General features: G+C 63.7%; 3 protein-coding genes and 1 non-coding gene across 6 annotated transcripts in view; all 4 read right to left on the bottom strand.

The window, feature by feature from the left end:
- Positions 1-5,676, bottom strand: part of GNG7 (G protein subunit gamma 7) — an 80,280-nt gene extending 74,604 nt beyond the window's left edge. Inside the window, exons 1-2 of one of the 2 annotated variants that reach the window (XM_016163492.2) lie at positions 5,655-5,676; positions 3,512-3,599 (exon numbers count right to left, since the gene is read on the bottom strand). The gene's annotated coding sequence lies outside the window, so the exon portion shown is untranslated. Of the gene's footprint in view, positions 1-3,511; positions 3,905-5,654 lie in introns of those variants that run through there. The other variant, XM_036234154.1, reaches the window with a different exon arrangement.
- Positions 365-483, bottom strand: LOC118612553. Its single transcript, XR_004955058.1, has one exon. It is a non-coding gene; the product is annotated as a 5S ribosomal RNA (ribosomal RNA).
- A 5,374-nt stretch (positions 5,677-11,050) lies between the features above and the next one.
- On the bottom strand, positions 11,051-14,707 carry DIRAS1 (DIRAS family GTPase 1). Its single transcript, XM_016163564.2, has 2 exons — positions 14,670-14,707; positions 11,051-11,772 (listed from the first exon to the last, which is right to left on the bottom strand). The coding sequence occupies exon 2, from the start codon at positions 11,703-11,705 to the stop codon at positions 11,109-11,111; it is 597 nt and encodes a 198-aa protein (XP_016019050.1). The 5' UTR covers positions 11,706-11,772; positions 14,670-14,707; the 3' UTR covers positions 11,051-11,108.
- Positions 14,708-21,195: 6,488 nt separating this feature from the next.
- SLC39A3 (solute carrier family 39 member 3) lies at positions 21,196-26,609 on the bottom strand. 2 transcript variants are annotated; one of them, XM_036234153.1, is made up of 5 exons: positions 26,494-26,609; positions 26,256-26,363; positions 25,678-25,792; positions 24,774-24,899; positions 21,196-22,100 (listed from the first exon to the last, which is right to left on the bottom strand). In XM_036234153.1, exons 3-5 carry the CDS (start codon positions 25,741-25,743, stop codon positions 21,366-21,368), a joined length of 927 nt encoding a protein of 308 aa, XP_036090046.1. In that variant the 5' UTR covers positions 25,744-25,792; positions 26,256-26,363; positions 26,494-26,609; the 3' UTR covers positions 21,196-21,365. The 2 variants fall into 2 exon arrangements, with proteins under 2 accessions (XP_036090046.1, XP_016019048.2); XM_016163562.2 differs by lacking the exons at positions 26,256-26,363; positions 26,494-26,609 and having other exon boundaries at positions 24,774-25,074.
- Between the last annotated feature and the right edge of the window lie 1,156 nt (positions 26,610-27,765).

The raw sequence follows: 27,765 nt of genomic DNA, 5'->3' as shown, positions 1-27,765 counted from the left end.
TGTATATATTTGTCCCCAAATCAACCTGCTCAAGCAGGCGGCGATGGGAATGCAAGCTCCTAGCAGGACAGCACGAGGCGACGTCTCTGAAGTTCAATGTTGTTTGTTCCCCCGACACTGGAGCTCAAATGGAATGATAAAAGCTATAAAACCTCCAGTTCAAGCCCCGGCACTGCCACGAACTCCCTAAAACTGCTGGGCCCCAGTTTCCCCACCTGTAAAGCACACACATTGGACCAGATGCATTGAAAGACTTGTTCTTTTTCTTTTTTTAAGTTTTTAGGCAACACAACTCTTGGTTGACCTCACAGATTGTAAGGACCTTGTCAGCTTAAATTCCTTATTTTTTTATTTTTATTTTTGACGCCTACAGCGCCTGGTCTTCCTAGGTGGTCTCCCATCCAAGTACTAACCAGGCCCAGCCCTGCTTAGCTTCCGAGATCAGACGGGATCGGGCGTGTTCAGGGTGGCGTGGCCGTAATGGAAGACTTTTTCTGTAAGAAGACAGGGAACCGATATTTTCGGCTTTCTGGCAGGCCTTGTGTGTGGTCCACGAAAGCCTCCACGGGCGACACGGGAATGAATGTGTGCGGCAGCGTCGTGGCAATAACACGTTTCTTATGAACACTGAAGTACAAACTCTGCGTGATTCCAATGTGTCGTAATTCATATCATGCCTCTTTTGGGTTTTTTTCCAACCATTTAAGAGGGTAAGAACCACCTCCCCAAGGGGCCGTCTGTATAAAAACGGATGACAGGCTGGCGCTGCCGCCTGGGCCATGTCCCTGCACTGGACAACCTCGGGGACCCTTCGGGAACTGGCTTCCTCAGATGCTCTGATTCTCAGCCCACGTTTTCAACCAGCGGGTTCTTCAGGAGCCCTAAAAACAACCCCCAGCGCGCCCAGACACTAAGCTCATCCGTACGCTGCCAGAGGCTTTATTTCCTCCTAAAACGTGCCCTTGGGTTCACTTCCTAGGCCTGCGACACCCGGCATGGCAGCCACGGCCACCTGTGGCACTGAGCACGTGGAACGTGGCCCATCCTGAGATGTGAAAAGCTGCTGAGTGTAAAACACACGAGATTTTGATGGCTTTGTACGAAAGGACGTGCAGCTGGTCCTTGCCACGTTTATGCTGGTGATACGTTGCAACGCTAATATTTTGGATACGTGGGGTTGTCAAACGCTCCACTGTAATTAGTTTCACCAGTTTGGCTTTTCGGAGCCCCGTCTCTGCTGGACACACTGCTTTCTGGAGAGGAGACGGGGGATGAATGGTTCACATAAACCTCTGTGGGGCACAAGGTGACAGTTCCCAACAGGCGCTGGAGGTGACTATGCTGTTCCCGTCACTTTGCCCATAAAAACAAAATAATGGGGAGGGGTAAACAGGCAGAGTGCGGAGGACGTTCAGGGAGGTGAAGCCACTCTGATGACGTAAACGGTGGACACATGTCATCGTACGTCTGCCCAGACCCACAGACTGCACAACACAAACAGCGAACCCCGGCGTCAGCTGCGGGCGCTGGGTGACAGCGTGTCCGTGCAGGTGCGCCGCCGTAACAAATGCCCGCTCCGGCGGGGGACGCTGGGAGGGGGAGGCAGGGGATACATGGGGAATCTCTGTGCCTTCCGTTCAGTTTTGCTGTGAACCTAAATCTGCTTAAAAATAGTCTATTTTTTTAAAAACAAATATCTTTTCACTTTAATGCAATCATAAAATCATAAAATATTATTAGAAATAGATCAGCCCAATGGTTCCCAGCTGGGGTGGCTCTGCCCCCAGGGGACACTGGGCAATGTCTGGGGACGTCTGCGGCCATCACACTGGGGGCGCTGCTGGCATCAAGTGGGTGGGGGGGAGCTGCTGCTCAGGGCTCCCAGTGCCCGGGGCGGCCCCGGTGTCCGCAGGGGGAGACCCAGCAAGAGACGGCATGGAAAACCAGCCCCGCCTTGACGCTCACACAGGAGGCCTGCTCCCCAGCCTGTCCCCTGGCTAACTTGTTACTGCAAAGCTTCTCTCGGGTCTCTTCCCGACCGTCTGTCCCATGCACAGGGATTATCCCCACCTCTCTGGCCCCTGAAAAATCGTCACTGCACCTAAGGAGCTCCTGGAACACACACGTCTGGGCCCCCATCTCCACCACCCCCAGGGACCCTGACTCCCGAGAGCCGGGCCAGGGGCAGAATGGCCCCGGGTGCCCCGTCTGCACACCTCCCCGTGCGTGCACACAAGCATCTCATTCACATGGCGCTGCCGGCGCCTGGCACACGTTCTGATGCTTAAAATAGGCACACAACCAGCCTTTGTTGGTGACAGGAAGGAAGGAAGGGTTCACACAAAGGAGACAGCAAGCCGGCCGTCCCGGAGCCCCGGGCATGTGCTGGGGCGGGCAGGGGAAGGGGCGGTCCCCGGAGTCACGGTGAAGGTCGCTCTGGAAAGGTAAGCCGAGGCCAGCTCCCACGGTGCCACGGAGGCCGAGCAGGGAGCGGGATTTTTCGAGTGGGTGATGAGTTGGTGAAGGTGGCAGGGGAATGACAAACTGATTTGTGCTTCAGAGAGAGGAGCCTGGCCACGTGGGCTGGACCTGCGGGGCAGGAAAGGCTGCTGCTGGCCCGGCAGCGGGGCGCTCTGAGTGGGGGGCAGCGAAGCGCTGAGCTCACGGGGAGAGAAACGCAGATGGAAGGGACAGAGGTAAAAGCCCCGGGTGGCCCCGGACGAGGCCCCAGTCTTCGGTCTCGCGGGCTAAGTTTTATGACATGGAAATTATACCTCGATTTAAAAAATTAAAAACGATATGAGTTTCCCCTTTGCTAGGTCCTCAGGGAGACCTAGTAGCCATTTCTGGAAGAGTCTCCGCTGCCCAAAGCCCCTGCCCACCCACCAGCAGGACAAAACGCACTGAGAGAATTAAGCTAATCAGTGCCCTGCAGGGGGATGGAAATGACCCCCCGGGACTGGTCGCCCCACCTTTTCAGCTCCCCCATCTGGTCTCTAAGGTCTCTTGGGTGACAGATGAAAAAGACACTTTTCTCTAGACCCCGAAGAGAGAGGCCTCGCCGAAGGGCAGCACGAGAGAGAGGTGGGGGAAGGTGCGACCTGGGGTCCAGAACAGAGAAGAGGAGCGGGGAGCCGGAGGGGGGCTGCAGGAGCTGGGCCTTAGAGGACCCAGGCGAGGGGCCACCGGGGCACCAGGCTCCACTGCTGTCCCCACTCGGAACACAAAGGAGTGGGGAGAGTCAGCGCGGCCAGCACGCGGCGAGCACACGGCTGTCCTGGTCGCCCGCCTCTCTAGCCAGCTCGGGGGCCGAGCCCTCCGACCTTTCTGTGAGGAACTACAACGGAAGTGTGGGACTACGAACGAACTAGGACATTTTAAGGGTGACTGTTTCAGGTGCAAACCTGTGGTGACACCGTGAATGAGAAAGGCGTTTTCCACCGCTGTGCGGAGGACGGAAGCACCAACGCCTCCGCTCCGCACGCGGCCGCCTGCGCGCGGCGCCACTCACCTGCAGCGTCGGGCGTCCTCTTCGAGGGGAGGGCCCGGGGTTCCAGAAATGAGAACAGAAAACAACCGCGTCAGTCACAGGATGCTCCCTGCGGAAGACGAGAACTACCTGAGAACTCTGGCTTCCTGCTCCAGCCCAGAAGCAGCGGAGAGAACCGCGCACTGTGGCGTCTCACGACACCTGCGGCTGATCCGTCGGGCCGATGCTCGGAAGCCAGTGGGAGTGTCCGAAAGCCACGCCGAAGGCCCGCCTCGGAACAGGCCAGCGTTTCCGAATTCTCTGAGAGCAGCGTGATGTTTATGTCACCCCCCGCCCCCCCAAAATGAGAGCACACGACGATGTGAAAACAAACCCCAAATCTGGGCCGAACTTCCCAAGCATCAAAGGTGCTCTTTATAGGAGAAAACCTAGTTTGTTTTGTTTTTTAACAGGGGGTTTCAACTGGGGTGACTCCGTCCCCAGGGGACACTGGGCAGTGTCTGGGGACATAGGTGGTTGTCGCGACTGGGGGTGCTCCCGGCGTCGAGTGGGTGGGGACCGCTGCTCGACCCCCTGCAGTGCCGTCCTGCCCCAGAGTCCGCTGAGCCCGCGGAGAGACCCAGGTACCGGCCCGGTGGTAAAGCTCCTGTGTATAAAGAGATCATCGTGGCCCAGTGCCTCCCTTTGGGGTACGGCCCCGAACGGCCGCTGCGGGGGACACCTAAGTCGGAATGTCCCGGCCGCCTTCTGCTCAGTACACGCGCTTGTTCCCTAACACACCTCCGAATCTCCCGGCGTCAGATGCAGGCAGATTCTTCTTACTATGTTTGTTTTTCCTCACTTTTAATAATATGGACTTTTTTTTTTTTCCGGATTCTGTTTTAAAGCTTCAGGAGTAGTCTTCCACGCACCCCAAGGTTGAAGGACTAGAGTCAAGCTCTGAACTGGCTCCCTCCCTCCCCTCCCTGACAACCCACTCTTCCTACCCACCCACCTTCCCCCTCCCAAAACACCTTAATTTAGAACGTTATTATCAAGGCAGCACGCAGCCTGCCGTGTGCCAGGAGCCTGCTAGGTGCACTTGACTTTCGCGGGGACGCTCTGAGGTGCCTGCCACTGTTTCGTCCCCCCCACCTTACAGAGGGGTAAACTAAAGCCCCAGAGCCCACCGAGCCAAGCAGGGGTCCGGCACCCGCTGAGGGTGGGAGACTCAGCACCCTGCCGAACAGGTCTGCGAGCCCGGCCTCTGACACCTGGCCTCGCTGACACCCCGCAACGGCGCAGCCTCGCGCCTGCTCTCACCCCCTCTTCTCCCGCCCGCCGGGCCGCCCCTGGCAGCCCCCGCTCCCCAGGAAAAGCGAAGCGCCTCCCACACCCTCAATATCGGTCCCCAAAGCTCCCACTTTGCTTCCTGGCTCCTGAGCCCAAAAATTCCTGAAAAATTCCGTCCCAGCACGAGCCTTCTCTGCCCCTCAAGACGTCCTCCCCTGCACCCTACATCCCAGACACGGACCCCGCAGAGTGTGTGGGACCCCCATCTCCTCCAGCTCACTGCTGTCAAGGCGTTTCCGCCCCACGCCCCCTTCTACACCCAACGACGAGCCCCTCAAAAGTGGGAGAGAGTCCCCTCTGCAATCCTGTAACTGACTTCTAACCGAGATCCCCCATTTCTTCCTAACCAGTCAACCTCCCCAAAACCTTGCCATCCTGTACCCCGCCATCGCTGGGCCCCCCACTTCCTTTTCCGGACCCCACCGCCCTTCCTCACCCCCCCTCCCCTGGCTCTGCCCTCCTGCCCCTCGGCCCGCCCGCAGCCCGCGTCCTTCGGTCAACCGCCCCCCCCCCCGCCGAGTGGCCCCCGACTCGTCCTCGGTCCCCGCCCCGACCCCCTACCCGAACGCCCCCCGCCCTCCGCCCCGACCCCGCGCCCCTCCTCCGCGAACCGCGACCCTAACTCCACCCCCAGCACCCCCCAGCCAACTCAGAGCCCCGTTTTCGTCCCAGCCTCCCCCTCAGCTACCGCGACCCCCAAGTCCGCGGCCAAATGCGAGCCCTCTCAGCGCCCACCCCGGGCCGCCCGAGCCTGCCTTCCGCCGCGGCCGCGCCCGGACCCGAGCTGGGGGCGGCGGAGCCCGGCGCGAACCGCGGCCGCGCGAGCCCTTACCTGCGCCCCGGCCGCCGCGGCTGCCTCAGCCCCGCCGCGCAGCCGAACCCGCCGCCCGGCGCGCGGACGCGCGCTCCCCTGCGCGGGGCGGGGCGGAGCCGGTGCGCAGGGGGCGGGCGCCGGCCGCCAGCGCAGCCAATAGCGGGCCCCAGAGGCTGGGGCGGGGCCGGGGGCGGGGCGCAGGGCAGGCAGCGGGGTAGGCTGCGCCCAGGAGGGGGAGGAGATTGGGCGAGGGCGGGGCCTGAGGGCGGAGCGCTGAGTGGCACCGCTGCTGGCCACCCGCTCGCGGGGAAGGCGCGGGAGGCGGAGCTATGCTAATATGAGAAGAGAAAGGTGCGGAGGACTCCGCTGCGGGGCGACGAGCGGACTTTCGGAGGCGACTTGGTGACGTCAAGGAGGCGCGAGTCTTTCCTCGAGTTCGAATCCCGAGTCCTCGCTGCGTGGGCTCCCTTGCGGCAGGAAAACTGTCCCCTCCTAGTCGGTCGCGTGACTCGCAATGCACGACGATCCTAACCGCTCCCTCTCGCTGAGGACTTAGAGGAGAAGTGATGTAATGCCCACTCCACAGGGGCGGAGCCCGGGTCTCACGGGGGATAAACCCGAGGTCGTTCGCCCAAGCCTGTCTCGTGATTTCCCAACTCCTAGGCCTGACTCTTACAAAGCAGGTTCCTGGGCCCCCGCCTAGATGGAACGATCCGGAATCCCGCGGGATCTGGACCCCTGGAATGCGCATTTTTAACAGGCTCCCCTGGTGAGGTCTCCTTTCGTGTGTCGTCCCCAAAAGCATCCGGCGCTCACGGAGGGGAGAGTTTCGTACGCGGGGGGATGCAGCCGCTCTCCTCTGGACTTGAAGGGCTTCGTGCAACACTGAGGCTCTGTGATCTGAGCTGCCAGCCTCCCAGCTCAAGCACCCTAGGCCCCTGTCGTCGCTGCGGGAACCTCCCTGCTCGTCCCCCGCAGAGCACAGAGAGAACCAGGCGCCTGGGGCGGGCATCTCGCTCCCCAGCTCGCGTTCCCGCAAAGGAATGACTGTCGGAACAAAGGTCCCAAACGAGTGCCCCCACCCCTAGACTTACTGTTTGAACAAGGATCTCAAACTGGTGGCCCCACGCATCCTTTAAAAATTCTAACATTGCCAACATTTAAAGATTGGGATGTCTCACAGGGGAAAGCCTGACTTCCAGGCACCCTGAAAAATCAGAAGGTCAAGGATTCCTGCAGGAGCTGGGAGAAGCTGCTGCTCACCCTTCACAGGGCCGGGACTGGGGTGGGGCAGTGGGTGCATTTCTCAGATCCAAACCCTCCCGGGGCCAGGGGTGGGGGGCGGGAGGAGCCCTGTTTATTGAGATAAATACTATAAATACTAATGACATTTTTTGCTAATGATAGATTTGAAAATTTCGAATTAAATGCAGAAATAATCCAGGATGAACAAAATACCAAAATTTCCAAGAAACACAAGATGTGATTCTGCACTCCTGCAAACCTTGCCTCTCCCCAGCCCCGGTGCGTCAGATCCTGTTTTTATTTAAAAGATTGATATTTTGTTCATCGTGGCTTCCTCTGCATTGAACAGCGCATTAAACTCTCGATGGCTGAGTGTTTCGGCACCCCGCCCCCGCCCCCCCCTTTGGTTTCGCTCCTGACGCGACTGCCTCTCTCTCCTTGCCCTAGCCCTGCCCCTGCTTATACGTTTGTAAAACTCCGCCATGAGCCTTTTAGCGGATGGGGAAACTAAGGCCTTGCGGGTTCCTCTCCATGTAACATGGGCTCATAATGCCTGCCCAAGCCCCTCAGCTGGCTGCAGTAAGTGCGGGGTCTAGCAGGGCCCGTGAGACGTGTTATGGGAGCTACCAGGTTTCATGACACGCTGGTCGGTGTCCTTGTCATGGAAGTCCAGACTCCTCCCGCAGCCCCCCAGGCCCCGTTTCGCCCCCGCCCTCCTCTCTGACCCCTTCGCCGCCAGCATGCCCTCACTCCCCTCCCGGCCTTCGCCGTCCCCGCCTCAGGGCCTTTGCACACGCTGCACTCCTGACCCGGGGTTCCATCCCAGCTCACTCTTGGGGCTGGCCTTCACTCCACCTCGCCACGTCGGCCCAATGTCACCTCCTCAATCAGCCTGGGCTTCCTAACCACCCAGCTCCTGCCACCGTGTCACCTTTGTGGTCCAAGATTCCCTTCTCCACAGCACGAATCCGCAACGATCTGATTCGGTTCTGTGTGTGTGTGTGTGTGTGTGTGTGTGTGTGTGTGTGTGGCGGCGTCCTCCCCACCAGGAGGTTAGGAGCTCCCAGAGGCCAGGGACCTTGGGGGTTGAGTCGGGTTTGCTGTGTGTCCAACATCCAGGGAAGGCCAGGCACACAGTCGGTATCTATTAGAACCGGAGCGAATGAATGAACGAACGAAGACGTACATGGATGGCGTCTCATCCTCTTCCCAGTTTTTCCTGGAACCAGGCCTTATCCCTTCCCGCCGAGATGCCTGCCTGGCCTAGTCCAGGTGGCCGGGGAGGAGGGGCAAGTGAGAAGTCACATGGGGCAGGAGCAGGGAGGATGGTCCGTCTCTGCTCAGGACTGGGGTGAGTAGACCGAGGTTCCGGTGAGCTCCCCCGACGCACCCCCTCTGCTGGGCCCTGCAGGGCAGTGGCTCAGGTTCACAGAGTCTAGGCCGGGAAGGTGTCCCCAGGTAGTATGTGCAGAGCGAATAGAGAAACCGAGGCCCGAGGCGGCGGGACGAGCCCAGACTGCTCGCGCCTCTCCTCCGCGCTTCGCGGCCCTCCCTCCTCATCTGTGCGCTGTCCACGGGTCACACCCCCGCCTCTGGCGGCCCCACACCCACATGGCTCTCACCGGCCGCCTCTCGGCCCCTCCCTCTCTCGCCCTCACTTTTTACCCTGCCCCTCACCTCCCCATTCTTCACGTCCTCGTCCTTTACAGATGGCCAGATGACCACCAACCCCAAAGAAGTCGCACCGGTGGGGACCATAGGATCCACTTCTTTATTGCAGGAAGACTATTTCTAGAGCAAATGCTACACAGACCCTACGACGGGGGGCAGGGGGCACCCACATGCGGGGGGGGGGAGGAGGGAGAGAGGAGCGGGAACGGGATCACAGCAAGCGTGGCCTGGCACGGTCCCCAGACCCAGGGCGCCCCAGGCAGGACGGGCCAGCAGCCAGGGCAGGCTCTGGGCCTCCGGCTGCGGAAGCCTCTGTTCCCAGGTAGGGGCGGGGCCTGAGGCAGGAGAAGCCTGGAGGGGCAGGACCCCAGGGAGATTGTGCTATCAGGGTGTGTCCCTGAGAAAGGGCGCAGACCCCTGCCCAGCCCCACCCTCTCTGGCACCTTCCAGGCCCAGGAACCACTCCCGGGTGGGGGAGGGCAATGCCAGCAGCTGGCAGCCCCGAAACCCCCACCGCATGAGGGGGCTCTGCGTGCTCGGGCAGGCTGCTGCGAGCTCTTCTGTGGCCTGTCCGCGTGCCCGGCGGTCACACGCACACACACACACACCCTCTCTCACAGTGTGCTTTGGTGAACAGTCACAGGAACAAAGACACTGCCACCAAACTGGACACAGACGGTCCCTCTTACCACCATACAGCCCCACGTGGTCACATGACTGGGCAGCCACTTGGCCTCTCTCTCTCTCTCTCCTACACGCACAGGTCAGTCTTAGCTTGCGCAAGCACAGACAAGCACGTACACATACGGCTTCCTCACACCGATGACACCCGATGCTGCGAGAGGCCCCGGGAGAGGCTCACGGGGCAGGGGACAGAGGGGGAGGGTGGCTCCCCCTGACTGCCGGTGAGCGACTGAGGCCCTCAGTCCCGCAGCGCAGGGGACGGAGCGCTGCTGACAACCGGTGAGCTGGAAGCGGGTCCCTCCCCAGCCCGGCCTTCGGGTGAGGCCACGCCCCAGGCGACACCGTGACCGCAGCCTGTGACAGCTGAGCAGGGAGCCTGACGAGCTGCTCCCAGGCTTCTGACCGAGACCGGGAGGCGATATGTGCGTTTGGTCCTTAGTCGCCAGGTTTGTGGTCATTTGTTACGCAGCCACGGCTGACGGATACAGATTTGGGGCCGAAAGCTGCCGTGCTACAGAGTCAGACAGGCTTTGCGTTCCTCGCGCAGTGAGGACAAACAGGTTCACAGATGTCCTTCGATGAATCACGTCATCCGCGCCCAGACACACAGCCACGTACAGTCACGCTCACGTCAGAACGTCACCAAGATTCAGCCCTGTCGGCAGCACGGCACCCACAGCTACGCACGCCCCACACGTCGTTACAGACTGTCACATGCGCGCGCCGCCCCGCGACAGCCACACACACAGGTACACACGCACGCGGCCATCGACCCCTGCAGCGACATGCAGAAACACAGCCCTCCCCACAGCCCGCAGGTCACCATCCTCGTCGGACACAGCTCCATGGGGTCCCATGAGCGTAGAGATATCCAGACACTCACAAAATACTCAGGATCTCGTGGGGGCAAAGACACCCCGACTCCACGACGCATGCCTTCCTAGGGGGGGTCCCCTTTCAGGGGTGCAGGCGGTGGGAGGAAGCAGCCTGGGCAGAGCTCTGCCTTGAGCCCCTCGAATTCTGCTGATAATGAGTCCCGTCACCTGCCCCTAACAGAGCCCCAGACACTCCCCTGCACCCCAGACCCCCCCCCAGGGATTGCTGATGATGCACTGTGCCAATCTCTGCTACAAGAAGGCCCCCTCGTTCACGCCGGGCGGTCCCCAGAGTTGTGCTGTGGCCATCGACCGGTCCCGGTCCCTGCACACCAGGCCCGGCGGGGGGAGGGGGGGTGAGGAGTGGGGTGCTGGGCTGCCGGGGCGCTGCTGCGGGCCCTGTGGTTATTGCCTGGCAGCCTGAGGCCCATCCCATAAGGGCTCCCTCCAAGCCGTGAGGACAGAAGCGAGAGGGCAGCTGAGGCCGGAGCGGGGAGCACAGGCCAGAGGTCACGAGGGACGGAGGAGGGTCGGGAAGTGTGTGTTAAACGCCGAATCGGAGAAAACAAAATCCGAGGTCCAGGCGCTTTCCAGCTCTCTCCTCCACGCAAGGTCGCGGCGACCTGCTGGCTGGGGCGGCACAGGTCTGGCTGGGGTCACCCAAGAGAAAGGGGCAGAGGTGGGGGTCCCGGGCCACACGGAGACGGGCAGAGGCGGGACAAACCGGCGACCTGGGTCCCCACGGGGACGGGCAGCTTCCCCACTTTCCCATGTGAAGATTGAGGGGGGCTGCCTCCAGCACTTGCCTTTGGGGGGGCACAGGCAGGAGGGCAGGGCGCGCAGGTGGGTGAAGGCGGAGGGGTGCGACAGAGCCCCGTGGGAGCCCCAGACCTGCCGGGCTCTCCGGGCCCTCGTGTCCGGGCGGCGGCGGGCGGAGAGGTGAAGGAGTTGGGGAGGTGGGGGAGGGGCGCTGGGGGGCGGGGCGGGCGGCGCCGGCTCACATGAGGGCGCACTTGCCCTTGATGCGGTCTGTCCTCTTCTGCTTGCTGGCGCACTTGCCGTCGATGGCCAGGCTCATGTTCCGGCGCGTCTCCAGCGTCAGCAGCTCCTGGAACAGCTCCTTGACGTTGTGGTTCATCTTGGCGGACGTCTCCATGAAGGCGCACTTCCACTGCTGCGCCACGGCCTGGGCCTCGCGGGTGTCCACCTCCCGCTGCGTCTCGTCACACTTGTTGCCCACCAGCATGACGGGGATGTCCTCCACGCTGCCCTTGATCTGCACGATGAGCTGGTAGATGGGCCCCAGCTCCTCCAGCGACTGCTTGCTGGTGACCGAGAAGACCAGGATGAAGGCGTGGCCCTTGGAGATGGACAGCCGCTGCATGGCCGGGAACTGGTGGCTGCCCGTGGTGTCGGTGATCTGCAGCGTGCACACGCTCTTGTCGCAGCTGATCACCTGCCGGTAGGTGTCCTCGATGGTGGGGATGTAGGTGTCCCGGAACGTGCCCTTCACGAAGCGCAGCACCAGCGAGCTCTTGCCCACGCCGCCCGCGCCGAACACCACCACGCGGTAGTCGTTGCTCTGCTCGGGCATCTTCCACGCCGGGGGTGGGGTCCAGGCCAGGAGGGCTCGTGCCAGCTGCCGGAACCCCGGGCCGACCCTGTGCGGAGAGGAGTGTCAGGCTCAGAAGGCCGCCGGCCGGGAAGGTCGGCTCCGGGCCCAGGGGGCAGGAGAAGCGGCCTCTCAGGCGGGGAGCCCTGGCTCCTGAGTCCCAGGAAGGCCTCCCCGTTGGTCCGGCTGACCCCACAGGTCGGCTTGCGCACAGGCTCAGCGCTAGCGCCCTCTGCGGGGTCTCCCCCAAACAAACCTGGGGCCTCAGCTCCTTCCCAGGGGACTGTGGGGGGGCAGAGGCGTGGAGCTGAGTCCTTGCCCCTGCTGAGTACTCCCCCGGACCCCAGGCTGCGCTGGCTTCTCCCTCTCTTCCCGGCGTGACCATGGGCCCTCTCAGGCCGGCGCTGTGAGCTGGGCAAACCTCTCTGCCACCTGAGCCTGTTTCCCACTCTGCAAAGTGGGTGATGTGGTGCCTCTCTCCAACAATCACGTGTTGGGGGGCACCTTTATTTTATTTATTTATTTTTTATTATTATTTATGCCTACAGCACCTGGTCTTCCCGGGTGGTTTCCCATCCAAGTACTAACCAGGACCGACTCAGCTTAGTTTCCGAGATCAGACATCAGGCTTGTTCAGGGTGGCATGGCCGCGGACCATGGACCGTGGCTCCACTGGGGCGCGAACCCAGGACCTTCTGCATGTAAAGCAGACGTGCTAACCGCTACTCTATGGAACCACGTCCTGGGGGCATCTTTAAAATGCAGCTTGCAGGGCTTCAGCCCTAGGCGCCTGCATTGTAAGGCCACTCGCCTGCCTTCGTCTCATATGCATGACCCCAATGCTGGAGGCCCAAGAACCCCAATTTGCAAATCACCACGCTGATTCGGGATGGCAGCCCTGAGAGGCAGGGGTGCACAGCCCGGGCTGGGGGGCAGAAAGTGAAAACTGAGGCCAAAGAGAAAACTCCCCGCTCCCTAACCACGGTCTGCCCGCCCTGGCCTCCGGTCAGGCCCAAAGTGTCCTGGGCACAGAACCCCCCAGGAGGCTGTCCCCTTATCATCTCTCCCTCTCCTGTGCTCAGAGAGGTCCAGTGGCCTGGGGACATCACACGGCACAGCGACTACTTGAAACGCTGCAAGTGGAGGAGCCTGGCTGGGGGTGGCAGGGCCGGGGGCCTGGCTCCAGCACCCGCCGTCATTACTGGAGAACAGAGAGCAGGAGAGACCCCTCCCCCTCCTCCTTCCCAGCCACCCCGAGGGTCCCCCAGCTTGGAGGTGGTCGACAGTGGAAGAGGAGATGTAAGATTGCATCTCAACCCAGTTACTTCCATCAGGAGTGTGTGTGCCAGATGTGTGTGTGTGTGTGTGTGTGTGTGTGTGTGTGAGACTCGATGGTGTGAATCTGCTGGCAGGAGTGTGGGCAGGTAACGTGGTGTCCCCGAGACTCGGTTTTCTCTGTGAAGCATGAGGGGTTGCAGTGCCCAGCCCCCGGAGTTGCGGGGCGAGAGTGGAGGGCGTTGGAGGGAGCCCTTAGGAGGTGCTTGGCAGGCGGGAGCCCTCGGGAAGGACAGATGAGCAAGGTCGCTCACCCCAGGGACCCAGGGGCCAAGCGCTTGGGCACGGGCCGGGAAGTCACACTCTGAATGGTCGGCGGTAAAGGGTGCGCGGTGAAAGCCGCAGCAGGCCCGTAGCCCACCAATCACGTGCTCGCTAAACTTCCGGGAGCTCCGGCAGCGCTGGCTCGTGGCTAAGTGCTAGGCATGGTGACATATACATGCATGGCAGTGCTCGGCACGGGAGGGCTTTGCGTGGGGGGCCGGTGAGGGGCGCCAGCTGGCTCTGCAGTCACTGCCCATCCTGGGCGGGCACCCCGAGGAGCAAGCACCCGGCGTGCTGGCCGGCACCGCCACAACTGGCCCGGGGGCCTAGTGCTGGGTGCAGACCCCGGGCAGGGCTGCAGGCTCACCAGCCGGGGTGTCCTCGGGGAGGGGCCCTGCTGGGGCCTTTGACCCCTGATAGGAGCCCACGTTGGGTAACACCCAATCCATGCTGGGCGCCCCCCCCTCCGGGGCTGTTGGAAAACCACCCCACGTCCTGCAGGGTGCGAGTGGGAGGGGGGTCCCGCGCACCCAGGGTGGGAGGCACTAGCTCAAGGTCACAGAGCTGGGAAGCGGCAGAGCTGAGTGGGATTTGAACGGCCCTGGTCGGCCTCACAGCCCAAGTCCTGGCGCTGAGCAAAGCAGCCCACCCTGAGACCCCCTAGGGGCGCAGCACGGCCCTGGGTGCCAGAGTGCAGCTCGGAGTGGCAGCCACATGGGGGCAAGAAAGCCGCCTGACCCAGGGGGAGGGGGGCGGGGTGCCTGCCCAAGTTGGGGGTGGTGCGACCAAGAAGCGGTGTGACTAATGAGGGGCTTGGTGAAGGAGGGCGTACTCTAGGGGGTGGGAGAGAGGGGCAGCTCAGGGGCGCCCCTTGGCCAGGGGAGGATCTGGGTGGTGGGGGAGGGGCCGACACGGGAGGGGCTCCTGAGTGCGGAGGGGTTTGGCCTCGCCAGGAACCCAGGGGGTTGAGCCTCACGGTGGGGGCAGAGGGCCAGGTCCCCGCTGGGTCCTGGTGGAGGGGCCCTGGCTGAGCGGGGCCGACCCACTCGGGGAGGGGACTGAGAGGGGCTGGCTTGGCCGCGGGGGCGCCCTGTGGACGCCGTGGGGGAGGGGAGGACGCGGAGCGGGAGCTGTCCAAGGTGGGAGCCGAGGGAGGCCGGGCCAGGGCGCAGTGGATAGGGGAGGGGTCGCGGTGCAGGGCCCGCGGGGAGGACGGCCCGGTCCCGCAGGCTGGCCGGGAGGGTGGGGCTCGGACAAAGGAGGGGCGCGCAGGGGAGGGCCCGCGGGCGGGCAGGTGGGATGCGGCGGGCCCGCGCCCCGGCCCCGGCCCCGGCCCCGGCCGCCTACCTGGGCGCTCGTCCCTGCGGCGCCGCCGCGGCTGCTGCTGGTCGTCTGCGTGTCCGCTCGGGCGCCGCCGCCCCCTGCGCGCCCGCCGCTGCCGCCCGCCCGAGCCGCCGCCGCGCCCGCGCCGTCCCCGCCCGCCTGCCGGGCGCCGCGCTCCGCCCCTCCCCGGGGACCCGCGCCCCCGGCCAAGGTCACCGCCGCCCCGCGCCGCGCCCAGAGCGCAGCCCGCCCGGACCCCCGTCCCGCGCCCCCAGCGCGGGACCCCCGCCCGGCCGCGCTCCGGGAGGCCCTTTCCGGACGCAGGCCCCGCGCGCGGGCTCTTGCCTGTCCCCGGGGAGGTCGCCAGGACGCGGGAGCGCAAAGAAAGTGGGGTCTGCTTCTTCCCTGAGCCCGAGTGGGAGCTGGCGCGCCCAGGGTCCCCCCGAAACCAGGTGCTGGGCAAGAATGGGACAAAGTCGAGGTCGCGGGGAGGTGACAAAGGGAAGGAACCCCTGGCAGAACTGCAGAGAAGGGGTCTGGAAGAACAGCATGGGACGCCCTGGGGTGAGTGGGGGCCGGGGTCCCCCGCTCAGGGCCCACGGGGGGGGGGGGCGCCTTGGTGGAATAAATGAATGATCAACCAACCAACAGATGTATGAGAAGGCAGAGTGGCCCCAGGGGCTGGGGAAAGGGGGGCGGGGGCGTACCTGGCGACCACTCCCCAGGGCTTTGTGGGAGGGGGACAGAGAAGGGTCCTGTGGATGACCTCAGTTTGGCCTCTAAGGGCAGCCCGCTGCGGGGAGAGGGCAGCTGGGTCTTTGGTGACTGGGGGGGGGCGATTCGAAGGTGGGGGTGGACAAAGGGGGCTAGGAAGGAACGTTTTATACAATGTTCCCGTGTGGAAATATTTATCCTCCTCAAACAGGCAACTCTGAGAATAAACGTGCGTCTTTGGGAAGCGTCTGTGCGTCCGGTGCATCTGCATCCGCGTCTACGCTCACGAGGCACATCGCCTTCCCCCTCCTGAAGACCCGGAGAGCTGAGGCTCATCTCGGAGGAGACTGGATTTTTGGGGTGCAGCCACCGGGCCCCGGGGTGGGCACAGGGCAGCCCCAGTCCCCAAGCCTGCTGGAGGAAGGCGCCGCTTAATGGGGAGGCTGACACTGAGGTGCCCTGAGGGGAGCTTCCTGGGGTCGGAGCAGTCTGAGGGGGAAAGAGGCTCTTGGGGAGCGGTGAGCTCCCCGTCATGTGTGAGCACATGGTCGGCGGGAGCCCAAGGGTCGCCTGGCTCTTGGCCCCTGGATTCTCGCTGACCCACTGCTCCCATGGCTCTAGCTGAGGCAGACTCCCCTGGGGCTTGCCGTGCGGCTTCTCCTTGCCCCAGGCCCCAGCCGCGTCCCCAGGCCTCCCCCGCCTGGACCGCCTGGACCGTCCCCGCTTCCCTCCGGGGGTCGAGGACCACCCCGTCCGCTCTCTCCCACCCCGGCGCTCAGCACCCAGCCCCGACAGGGGCCTCCTGCGCTCACGCCTCCACGTCTCCTATGCCTCAGGTCCGTGCCCGGCTTCTCAGCCTGGCGCCCAAGTTCTTCCACTGTTCCAGCTCTCCTGCCCCTCCCCTCCCCCACACACCTCGCCCCTGCCCTGTTCTTGGCCTTGGGAGGCCCCTCAGAGGGCGGCCTGGCCCCCGCCCTCTGCCTCTCAGAGGACGTGGAGACAGCCCATGACCAACGGATCCTGGCCTCTGGGCTGGGCTGTGCATCCCAGCTAAATGCCCCTCTGGGCCTCAGTTTCCCCATGAGGCTCACTGCTGTCTGGCCTCTCAGGGCCGCTGGGAGTGGTCAGGGTGTCCACCTGTGTGGGGCTGCCAGGCACTGTGAGGACAGCCCACTACCTGCCACTCCGAATGCCCTGCCCGCCTTCGTCTCCTGAGTGACGGGCGGCGCTGGGCTCGGCCTCTGGTTCTTCCAGACGCCAGCCCAGGCCGGGGCGGGCTGACTCATGCCCAGGCTGTGGGCACAGCAGCGGGGCCACTCTGCTCTCGCTATTTATAGCTCCCAGGCCAGGCTTTCAGCCAGGGGGAGACGGGCCCCAGAGGCCCCTCCTCGCACTCCCTGGGGCTCAGAGGCCTAACCCCTCTCCCCAGCTTCCCAAACTAGAACTGCGGTACCGCCTTCCCTTTGGAGGGCCGGCGGGGACAGCCCTGGAGTTCCTGGGGCGTATGGAGGTCGCTCTACCCCTGCGGAAACGGGCTCAGAAAAGGGAATGGGCTCATCTGCAAGGGACGCGTTCCACACGCACCGTGCCCGCTCCGCCCGGCCTGGCAGCCCACGGGGCTTCTCCCTGCACCAGCGTTCCCGGCAGGGCCCACGAGGGCCTCCTCTGTCCCCTGCCCCGCCCGAGCCCGTGGCGCAGCTGCCTGGGGGGAGGCGGGCAGCGGGCGGAATCCTCCGCTGTCCGTGCTCCTGGACTAATGCGACACTGTCAAAGCAGGCGGGGCCCGTGGCCTCGCATGGGTTGCGGGTGCGTTTGGCCGCCAAGGGTTTTCGTTTGTTTTCACGTTTGGTGTCAACATTGTAAAATAAGGAAATCGTTCGTCAAAACCCAGTTTGCCTGGGAAAACGAACGGGCTGGCATCCATGAGCCTGGATTCTGCTGGTCAGCACTGCGGGAGCTGGACCCCAGCCCAGGGAGGAAGACGCTGGGTCCTGGCTGAAGCCACCTGCCTGGCTCCTGGAGGCGGCCTGGCTTACTCAGCACACGGCCTGCACCGGCATCGCCACTCAGAGGAGCGGGGGCACCGAGGGCCTCGCCACCGCAGGATGAACCCCTGGAACGCCCGGGGCTGTTTACGGGGCCAGGACTGTTGGGTCACTTGGAAAAAAGGGTCATGACCTGTAGAGACTTCAGGGCCTTCAGGGCCGCCCCCCTGTGGAAGGGCGCCCCCATCTGGTGAGTCACGTGGTCCCCGGACACTGCCCGGACTCCTTTGGCCGGGCTTTCCCCCCTCTGGGGCTGTCATTGCACCCCGCCACTACCACATGATGGCAATTCACCGGTCTCCCTTCCTAAAATGTGACCTGCCTCCCGTCCCAGGGGATCTTGCCTGGGGTGACACTGGGCCATGTCTGGGGACATCTGTGGTTGTCACAACTGAGGTGCCCCTGCATCGAGTGGGTGGAGGCCAGGGAGGCTGCTCAACACCCCAGTGTCCAGATGGACCCCCACAGAGAGGAACTGCGGCCCTAACGTCCACAGTGCCGAGAGGGGACCCCTCTATAGGGCGGGCTCATGGGCACCTTAGTGGTTGCACCTTAACTTGCTCAGAGGGGACCTCGCCAGTCCCTTGAGGGAAAAGGCCTGCCAACCGTGGTGGCCAAATGCAGCCCCTCGGCCGTGAGTGCCCAGCACCCGAAAACCGAGGGTTCTGAACGGCCCACCTGGCCAGCCAGGTCCCCTCCTGCCAGGCGGGGCGCGCAGCAGCCACTCCGGCCCTGGGCTGGACACTGGCCTGCCACCTCAGCTGTTCCTGCCCCGGGAGCAGGGGAGGGGGCCGTGGCTGGGGCAGATGGGTGTCCCTGCTCTGCAGCGGACACGCAGCTCGGGGCGGCGTGGGCTGGGACGGCGGGTGGGTGTGTGCATGCGTGCGCCTTGATTTCTGGTGGGGCCTAGGGTCCTGAGCTGGCGGCCCGGGCACGTCTGAAGGCACCGTGTGCTGGGAGACACCGCCCCATCCCTTGCCTGCTTTTCTGGGCCCTGAGGATGCAGATGGGCCCGTGAACCGCCGCCCCACGCCGCCCCTCCCCGCCCCACACTAATAAGTTCTCCGCAAGAAACACAAACAGCAGACGATGAAGCCCCGACACGCTGTTATTAGCTTGATTCAACCCTCACGGCAGGTGCCACCTCCCCGTTCTCTCCTCCTTTGTCTCGGGATCAGGGAGGGGAACCGGCTTGACTCCCTGCGGGCGCCTGTGCCACCTCCGTGAGCCCTGACGAGGGGCGGACCTGAGAGCGGTGGGGCCGCTGGGTCACTCTGTGGGGACACCCTGGGCTCTGTGGGGCCCGAGCAGCTCCCGCCCTGTCGATGCCAGGAGCACCCCCAGGCATGACAACCACAGATTGTCCCCAGAAGTCACCCAGTGTCTTCTAGGGGCAGAATCGCCTGGATTGAGAACCGGAGCCCGCAAAGACCCCCGAGGAGGAATCTGCTCCCACCGGCCAAGCCACGTTTTCTGGATGTCGCAAGTTGCACGGAGGTGGACCAAGCCTTTGCGGCTGACATCCGGTTTCGCGGTAGGGCTGGTCCAGAGCCCCAGGTGGTGACCAGCTGCAGCCTTATTCAAGCCAGAGCTCCATCAGCACGTGGCGGTGCTCCCGGTCAGAGCCGCTAGAGGTGTGGACCTTGCACTGGCCCCAGGGGGCCTGCTCTGGAAGGTGTGGCCACCACGGGTCCGGGGCCCTCGGGAGTGAGCTTTGCTCCCCCTGTCCCAATGGGACCGCCACTCTTCTCGCCCCAATGTGGAGGCGTTCTGATCCTCGGCCAAGGTGGGGAAAGCTGACCCACGCTGGCCGAAGACACCGTCACCCCTGCGGCTGGCTCGCTGTTGCAAGGTCGACTCCGCTCCTCCAACCACGGCAGACGGGAGGGGTGGCCTTGGGGGCCGGAGGGGCTGCCTGTGTCCTCTCCTACACCACCTCCCAGGGGCCCAGAAGCAGCTTTGCTGGGCCTGGTGAGACCTCGGGGAGAGGGACAGCTGGGGCGGCCACCGCCCAGCAGTCCGAGGTGGGGGATGTGCATGGGGACCCGAGGATGCTGGGACTCGGGGAGGCAGTGTCTGAGGGACAGGCAGAGGGGTCGCTGGCATGGCAGTGACCTTCCCGGGCCTGCTGGCTGGGAGCCAGCTCAGAGTGAGGGGGCCAACATGGCCTTGGAAGCGCCAACGGGGACAGGGAAGAGGGACATGGGAACTGGAGGCGGGCCAGGCGATGTTGCCAGGGCCGCCCAGGGAGCTGGTGGCTTCCGTGTGTGCTTTTGGTGATGGGAATGAGGGCAATGGAGCTGGGGACCCCTGGAGCAGACTGCTCTGTCCCCGTGTGGCGTTCCCACAGGACTTGGGGAGACCGGGGCCCTGAGCCTTCCTGGGTGTGAGGCCCTGATCCCCTACTCTATACCTGGCCCAAGGTGGACTCCGTGGCGACCTGCTCACCCAGGGCCAAGGCCAACCCAGTGGACCCCTCCAGTTCTGGGCGGGGGGAAGTGGGGCAGGCGGGGGCTGGAGCACTGGGTTTAGGACTTGGAGGAGAGGGTGACGTCCCCGCACCCGCAGGGTTAGGGCCAGGCCGTGCAGGATCTGGCAATGAGTCCCCAGGAAGAGGTCCAGACAGACGTTTCTGGAAACGGGCCCAATGCTTCCGGCAGTCCCCCGGTGGGGGCAGCAGAGCAGAGGGGCGGGGTCTGGACCACGAGACCCTGCTCCCCACTCTGGTAACATCGGTGGAGGCTGCGGCTGCCTCGAGGTTGCCCTTCCTCTCGCCGTGGCCGGTGGGCTGAGCAGACAGCAGCGGGCTGGCCCCCGGGGCGTCTGCCCTCGGACGAGCTGCTCCTGGAGTCCCGACCCGGCCGCAGCGAGGCAGGAGGCCCCACTGGGCCCAGGGCCTCGGGCAGAAGGGCCTGTCCTCGTCGCGGACCTTGAGTGGCCCCGCTGCTATCGGTGGGCATAGGAAGGAAATCTGGGGCTGCAGAAAGGCGCAGACCTGGGCCCTCGGCCCCGCGTTCGCGGCAGGAGGCAGGAAGGGCGTGAGGAATGGCGGACCAGGCAGAGCTGGGCCGGGAAACCCCGCGCGCGGCTGCCAGGCCTGAGCCCGCTCCAGCCTCGCCTCCCAGCAAATCTCCCAGGAAAGGCTATGTCTCGTGGGCTCCTACTCCCCGGGGATGCCCTGGGTCACCAGGACGACAGCCCAGGCTACGGGATGTTGCCATGGTGCCGGGGTTCGCACCAGCCCCACTAGACCGTTCGTCCCTGCCCTCAGGCTCCTCTGGGACAGGTCGCCTTTGTCTAGTGGTGAATCTCGTTGTGTGGCCGCTGCCCCACGGCCCGGTCCGCCTTGCTCCGGAGACTGTGGGCACACACAGCCACGCCGCCCCCTGCCCTGCCCACAGGTGTCTCAGCCTGTGCGTCTCTGTTCCTTTGGGGAACCTGCAGGCTCGTCCTGGCCCAGCGGCCCCCATCTCCGAGGGCATGCTCCCCAGAAGGCAGGGGAGGAGGCACCTGGGACCTGCCATATCCCTGGAGGTGCAGCCTCGGGTGACAGGAATCATAGGGCTACCCCGTCTAACTGAGGAACAGATACTCCATGCCGGTGGCCTCTGTCAGCAGCGAGGCCAACTGGCGGCAGAGGACAGAGGCCGCGGAGCCTCTAGCATCTCCCGCCCTGGGCCACAGTTTGGCGAGCGGGGAGAAGTCGGTCTCAGCCTGACCCCATGCGGGTGCCCAGCCCCGCCTCCCATGTGTCACCAGAACCCCGCCCAGAGGTTGACATGGCCACACAGTGTGGGAAATAGCTTTAAGAGAAGTATTTTTACAAGTAGTAGCGGAGCCCCGAGGCTGTGGGCGTAGGGTCTGGGGTGCGGCGGGACCCAGACCCCTCTGTGCGTGGGCGGAGACCGGGCGCCTGAGGTCCCCTCGCGGCCGGCCCGGGGCTCCCGAGGGCTCAGGATGCTCAGCACTTGAGGAGGGCCACGCCAGCCAGCACGGCGTAGCCCAGCACTAGGAAGAGGACCTTGAGCAGACGGTCGTTCTTCTCCTCCAGCTCCTTCCCCAGGATCTCCGAGAAGGTGACGGACAGGAAGGTGCCGCCCGCCAGGCCCTGCAGCAGCACGGAGGCCACGCTGCTGGGCACGCCCTGGGTACTCTCGATGCCCAGGCCGAGGCTGATGCCCAGGGGGATCATGGCGCTCACGGTGACGGCCAGCTTGGCTGAGTCCCTCAGGGGCATGGAGCTCCGGGCCATGTTGATGCCCAAAGCCACGGCCACCAGCGTCTCGTGGATGGCCACGCCCATGAACAGGCTCACTACCTTCTCGCCCTCCTCTTGCAGGCCCAGGGCCAGGCCCTCGAAGACCGAGTGGGCCGACAGCGCGAAGACCAGGCTGAGGAGGCGCAGGGGGCTGGAGCGCGACAGCTCCTGGACGCTCAGCCCGTGGCCGTGGGCACGGGGCTCCGCGTAGAGCGTGTGGCCCCGCGCGGCCCCCATGAAGGGGCTCTCGTACTCCGAGTCACTGCCGGCGTCTGAGCCGGCGTTGAAGGTCTCCAGGTCGATGAAAGATGGCTTCTCCTTGCGGAAGGTCAGGACGAGCTGCTCCAGGAGCACGGTCAGGAAGAAGCCCAGCATCATGAGCGTCTCTGCCAGCGGGTAGTCGGTGCTGATGTGCCCGAGACTCAGAACCTTCTGGAGCTGGAACAGAGGGCGGAGGAGGGGCGAGAGCGGTTCAGAGGCGGGGATCCGCGCCACCAATGCGACAGGGTTCGTCTGCCGCCGCTGTTCAACTAGCAAAGCACCGTGACACCCAATTCTTTCGAGAGAAAAGAAGGGTTCGTCCTTGACAGGATGGGCAAGAGCCCTGTGTCAGAGGGAGAAGGGCGTGGCGGGGCCTCACCGCAGGCGGCTGCATCGCGGCCGCGGAAGATACACCCGCCCGGACCTAAAGGGCTAAGGGCTGAATCGTGTCCTCTCCCCAGAATAAAGATTCACGTCTTCAAGTCCCCCAGCCTCTGGCACTTCAAAACCAACTGCATTTGGAGAGAATCTTTAGAGAGGTGACTCAGTTAAAATGAGGCCTTTGGGGCACAGCTTCCGGTGTCCTTCCCGGAAGAGGGAGGGACATGGGGACCGCCACGTGGAGAGGCAGCGTGAGGCCGGCCGCAGAAGGGCCCGGCCTGCCGGCGCCTGGATCGCGGACTTCCAGCCTCCAGCGCCAGGGAGGACAGGTGCCTGCCGCCGGGCTGCCCCGTCTCCCGGAAACTCACGCGTGAGATTCGGACCTTGAGAGGGGACCGCCCTGGGTTGGGGTGGGCCCTCAGTCCAATGGCGGGTGTCCTCACGAGACAGAAAAGGAGACATTGACACAGACGCACAGGCAGCGGGCCACCTGAAGACTAAGCCAGAGACTGGGGTGACGTGTCTGCCAGCCAAGGACGGCCAGTGGCCGGCAGAAGCCGGGAGGGCATGGAAGCGCTCGTCCCGGCCTCTGAAGGGCCCGGCCCCGCCGGCACCTGGATCTGGGACTTCCAGGCTCCACCGCCACCGAGCAGCCTTCCCGGGCCTCACGTCTGCGTGGGCTTTACTTCCAGACCCGAGTGGCGCTCTGTGTCTGGGGTCTTCCTGTCACCCTGAGCCCTGGGCGAAGGCTTGCTGACACACATCCGTTGGATCCCTTGAGCCCCTGCCGCCCACTGGGATGTCCTGCATGATGGACACGCTCTCTGTGCTGCCTGACGCGAAAGCCGCCAGCTGTGTGCGACCCGCGAGGACCTGCAACGTGGCCGTGCGGCCGAGGGCTGCCATGCTGAACTGTCTCACTTTCACTCACTGATCCCAGATCAGGCGGGCGTGGCCATCGCACTGGACAGCGCGGTTTGGGCGCCGTCTGGCAAGGTGGGCGCGGCGCTCCCCGGGGCCGGGGTTCACGTGAGGGTGTCTGCACTCGCCGAGCCCCTTACAGCCTCGGGGCCGGGCCGCCGGCTCTGCCCAGAACATTCCTCCTTCGGTTGTACTCACGGCCTACGTGCAGTTTCCAAGGGCTCACCTCAACCAGGAGCCCTAATCGCAACGTCCGCTCACTGCCCCGATCTCTTTGCCCCTCACGACCTTCGTCACAACCCGTGAACACACACACGCACGCGTGCGTGCCCCTCGGGGACCCTCCAAACACTGCACAGTGCAGAGCAGCATCTCTGGCCCCGCCCGCTTGATGCCAGGAGCTCCTCCACTGTGACAACCACGTACGTCCCTAGACATGGGCCAATGTTGCTGGGGACAAGGTCTCCCTGGACGGGAAGCCCAGCTGCAGAGAAGCCACGTCAGCCATTTGCTGCAAGCCTGGTGGGGGCCACCAACTCGTGAGAAACACCGTCCCAGAGGAACAAACACAGGTCGGGAAAGACAAGGCCGACACACAAAGGCCACGGGGTGACGGACCCGGGTGCTGCCGGCTGTGGCTGGGTGGTGGCCAGGAGGAGGGACCTGGCCCGTGAGGCGTGGGAAGCCGTGGGCAGGGGCGCGGTTACGGGAGGACCAGAGAGGGCCACGGGGAGGATAAGGCCATCGCAGCAGGCCCAGCCTGGGGCAGGAGGGTGACAAGGGGTGACGCCGTGGGAGTGTGGGAAATGGGGGGCCGCTGGAAGGGGCTCTGGGGTGCAGCAGCGTCGGAGCGGACTCGGACTCCTCTGGTCGACGCCAGCTGCGTAGAGTCTGCGCCGCGCAGGAGCATGCACGCGGCGCCTCACGGGGCTGAACGTCAGACACCCAGGCGAGCGGCTGCCCAGGGGGCCCATGTGGCAGGCGACTGAGGGTGGCCCCCGGCCAACAGCCAGGGAGGAACCAGGCCCTCAGTCTGCCAACCAGGAAGGAACTGAACCCGCTTACGACCACGTGAGCTTAGGAGCCGACCCGTCCCCAGTCACGCTTTCAGAGATGCCGGCCCAGGGACACCGTGACTGCTGGCTCCTGAGAGCCTGGGGAGGGGGCCCAGCCTTGGCCCACGGACGTCGTGAGGCAGTAAACATTTGCTGTCCTAAGGTGACGAGCTTGTCATCGTGCAGTGGCAGCTGACCGACACAGCGGTTGGAGAGAGGCCACAGCCACCAGCCTCAGGACAAAGCGCCCGCAGCCCGGGGGAGGCGGTCTGGTCCGGGAATGACCGACGAGCCCACCGGCTGGGACCCCCAGGTCTAGTTGAAACCCCTGGTTTACCAGATGAAGCCCAGAGGGAAGAGCCAACTCACGGTCCCACGGCAAATTCATTTCTACGCCCGGTCACCCTGGGGTGTCAAGACCCCCGCCAGGGTCGGGGTCAGAGCTGAGAAAGTGTCAGAGGCCTTGGCCGTGAGGGGCGCAGCGCGGCCTTACCTTTTCCCTCACGGCGGGCAGCAAAGCGTTGAAGCACGTGGCCAGGAAGACGCCGCCTCCGAAGGTGTTGCAGAGCGACAGGACCTTCCTCGAGCGCTGGGCCTTCTCAAAATCCGTCTCGATGATCTTCACGGGGAGCAGGGCGCCGAGCAGCATGAAGAAGAACACGCCCACCATGCAAAGGACTTTGGCCACCAGCAGCTTCACCATGGTGGCGGCGCGGGCTGCTGCAGTCACTGCGGGGCCGCGGCACACTCCTGGCCCGCGGCGCGCTACCGGGGCCTCATGCCCAGTGCGGCCACTGCAAGCACCAGCAGCCACGTCAGCTGTTGGGTCATCCGACCACGGCCACCCGCCCCAGCACCTCAGCCCATTCCGGGCCCGGCACGTGTCCCGGCCTCCTGCGGAACGTTCCCCACAGCTGCACTGTCCGATACGGCGCTCGCTGCCCCCATGTGTCCGTTTACGTAGATTAAAACGAGAGAGCGTGAGACTCAGCCCCTCAGACGTTCTACTTGTGTTTCAAGGGCTTAGTAACCTCGTGAGTCTAGCGGCCGCCGTATTGACGGAGAACGTTTCCATGGCTACAGAATGTTCTATCAGGTGGTGGTGTTCCACTGGTTTCCCGCTGCCCTCACATAAAATCCGAACACTTTGTCCTGAGGCAAAAGCTCTGGGCCATGGGCTCCTGCTGTCCCTCACCAAGCTCTGGCCTTCGTGGTCCCTGGATGTGCCAAGCCTGTTCCTGCCTCGGGGCCCCTGGACGAGCTGTCCTCTTGGCCTGAAACACTTACTTCTCTCCCTAGCCTTCCAATGGCAACTTGTCCTTCAGGTCGCTGCCTCCAGGACCCATCCGAGGGGCCTCCCCTGGCTGGTCCCCGCCCTACTGTTCCTTTATACTCACCGAGAGGACTGGCCCACGACAGATGCTCAGTGACCGCTGGCTGAACAAATGGCTGCACTGAAGCATGTGGCCCTCTTTACACGACTCGATGAGCCCAAGCGGAGCAGATTTTGCCCTGGACCCGAAAATGCCACTGTGAGTACTGGGGATCTCGGCTGCTCCCGAGGTGACGATTTCCCCCCAGCCCCCCAGTTCTCAGTGCCCACACCCCACTTCGGTAAGCTCCTCCAGTCTTAGATCAGATGCCACCAATTGGAGAGGCCTCTCCCACTCCCTTGCCTGCCATTTTCTACCATTATTTGTCCTACGGGGACCTACATAATTTAAAAGTCCCCAAATGTCCCCACTAACTTTAGGTAGCGACCTCTGCAGGGGGCTGGGAGTCTGTCTTCCCTGGCCCAAAGCCAAGTACACAGTAGGCGCCCAATAAATATGTGCTGGGTGCGCGTACACCTCAGTCTGTGGGGTGGGCGTGAGGGTGACCGGGAGGGTGACCGGGGGCCGATGAGGCTGGGCGGGGGAGGGGCGGCCGCATTCGTTCATTCATTCATTCATTCATTCACTCACTCAGCACTTACTGACGCTTTCTGTGTGCCCCCTGTGGCACCGGGCGGCCCGCGGACGGCGAGGCTGACCTGGCTCCGCCCTAGAGGGACCGCTCGCGCTCTGCCGGGGGAGTCGGACGCCTATCACACAGATGTCGCCGATAAAGACGAAGCCGGGACGCACGCTGCGGCCCGGCCCGGGCTAACGGGCGGAGTGTCTGCCAGGCCCCAGGCCGCCCCGTCCCCGAAGCCGACACCGGCCCACACGTACCTGCGCCGGGCTCCTTGGCCGCCCTCCAGCGCCGTCCGCCGCTCAACCGCCGCGAGGCCTGGACCAGACAGCGATGCTCCCGGCGGAGTCCTGCTCCGCGCGCCGCTGCCCACGCCCCGCCCACGCCCCTGCCTATTGGCCTCCTCAAGCTCCGCGGAGCTAGCGCGCCGCGCGATTGGCTTCCGTGGCTGCCACTCACCCTGCGACTCCACCTCTCACACCGGCACTGAGAGGTACCTTCCTTTCGGGTAGCGGTGGGTACAGCCACCGGGAGGCTCCGGCCGGAAACTCCGACCCGGATGAGAGAGTTCCCCCTCGCTTTGGCTTCCAGAGCTGTCCAGGGGTGTCTGGTGCTGAATCCTGCTTGGCTCGAGACTCGGCCATTGGCGGGAACGATTTCCGGCGGGAGGGGGCCCCTTTCTGAGAGCTGTCGCTGTCCATGCCCTTCTCATCAGCTTAAGACGCAGATCCGTCGGCTCGACCTGTCTGCCTACTACGTGCCAGGACATTTTCTGGGAGAGCACCTGCTGGCCGGAGATCTCCCCCTTTTGGGGTGTATATTCTGGGATAAGATGCTCTAATAGACCTTATTAGGAAGAGATATTTAAGCAAAAACTGGAACATATTAGGCAAATGGATATATGACGGTAAAGCATTCAAGCAGTGTGGCCAAAACACCGCCGGGTGGGGGGCGTATTTGGAGATAAGGGGAGGCCTCAGCAAGCACCGAATGGGCTTTGAGGGAAATGGGAGCCACTGCAGAGTTTTGATCAGATCCAATGTATTTTCACAGACTCGTTTGGTGGTTGTGTCAACGCTGCCGACAGGTCAAGGAAGATGAAGACTGACAGTTAACTACTGATATTTTTAGATGGGCAGAAGGGAACACTGAAAAAAAAAATAGCTTTCTCTACAGCCCCATAAACGCAACCAGACCGATGGAGGAGAAAACTCTATTCATTTGCCAACTAAAATCTTACTGTTAGCCTGCCATGAGCCAAGCGTGGGGCGAGGCGCTAAGAGTAATGTGGAGAATGCTACAACGTGGATGGACCTCGAGGACGTTAAGCTCACTGACATAAGCCAGACACAGAAGGACACGACACGCCCTGTGTGATCCCTCTCACAGGGGGTCCCCAGAGGAGTCAGATTCGTAAAGACGGAGAGCAGATGTTGGGGCCAGGGGCTGGGGGAGGGGAGAGGAGTGAGTACGTAATGAGGACAGAGCGTCAGTTTGGGAACGGGAGAAAGCTCTGGAGGTGGGCGGTGGGA

The sequence above is a fragment of the Rousettus aegyptiacus genome, unplaced genomic scaffold (genome assembly GCF_014176215.1).
Source record: "Rousettus aegyptiacus isolate mRouAeg1 unplaced genomic scaffold, mRouAeg1.p scaffold_m13_p_16, whole genome shotgun sequence".
Taxonomy (NCBI): domain Eukaryota; kingdom Metazoa; phylum Chordata; class Mammalia; order Chiroptera; family Pteropodidae; genus Rousettus; species Rousettus aegyptiacus.
Note: the sequence above shows the minus strand (reverse complement) of the source record. Positions and strands in the feature narration are given on the sequence as shown.

What these genes read in the sequence shown, in the direction of transcription:
- DIRAS1 (XM_016163564.2), bottom strand. Translation starts at nt 11,705, where the DNA reads ATGCCCGAGCAGAGCAACGACTACCGCGTGGTGGTGTTCGGCGCGGGC.
- SLC39A3 (XM_016163562.2), bottom strand. Translation starts at nt 24,983, where the DNA reads ATGGTGAAGCTGCTGGTGGCCAAAGTCCTTTGCATGGTGGGCGTGTTC. An exon ending in TGCCCGCCGTGAGGGAAAAG is followed by an intron (nt 22,101 to 24,773) that starts GTAAGGCCGCGC and finishes CCTCTGTTCCAG; the next exon opens with CTCCAGAAGGTTCTGAGTCT.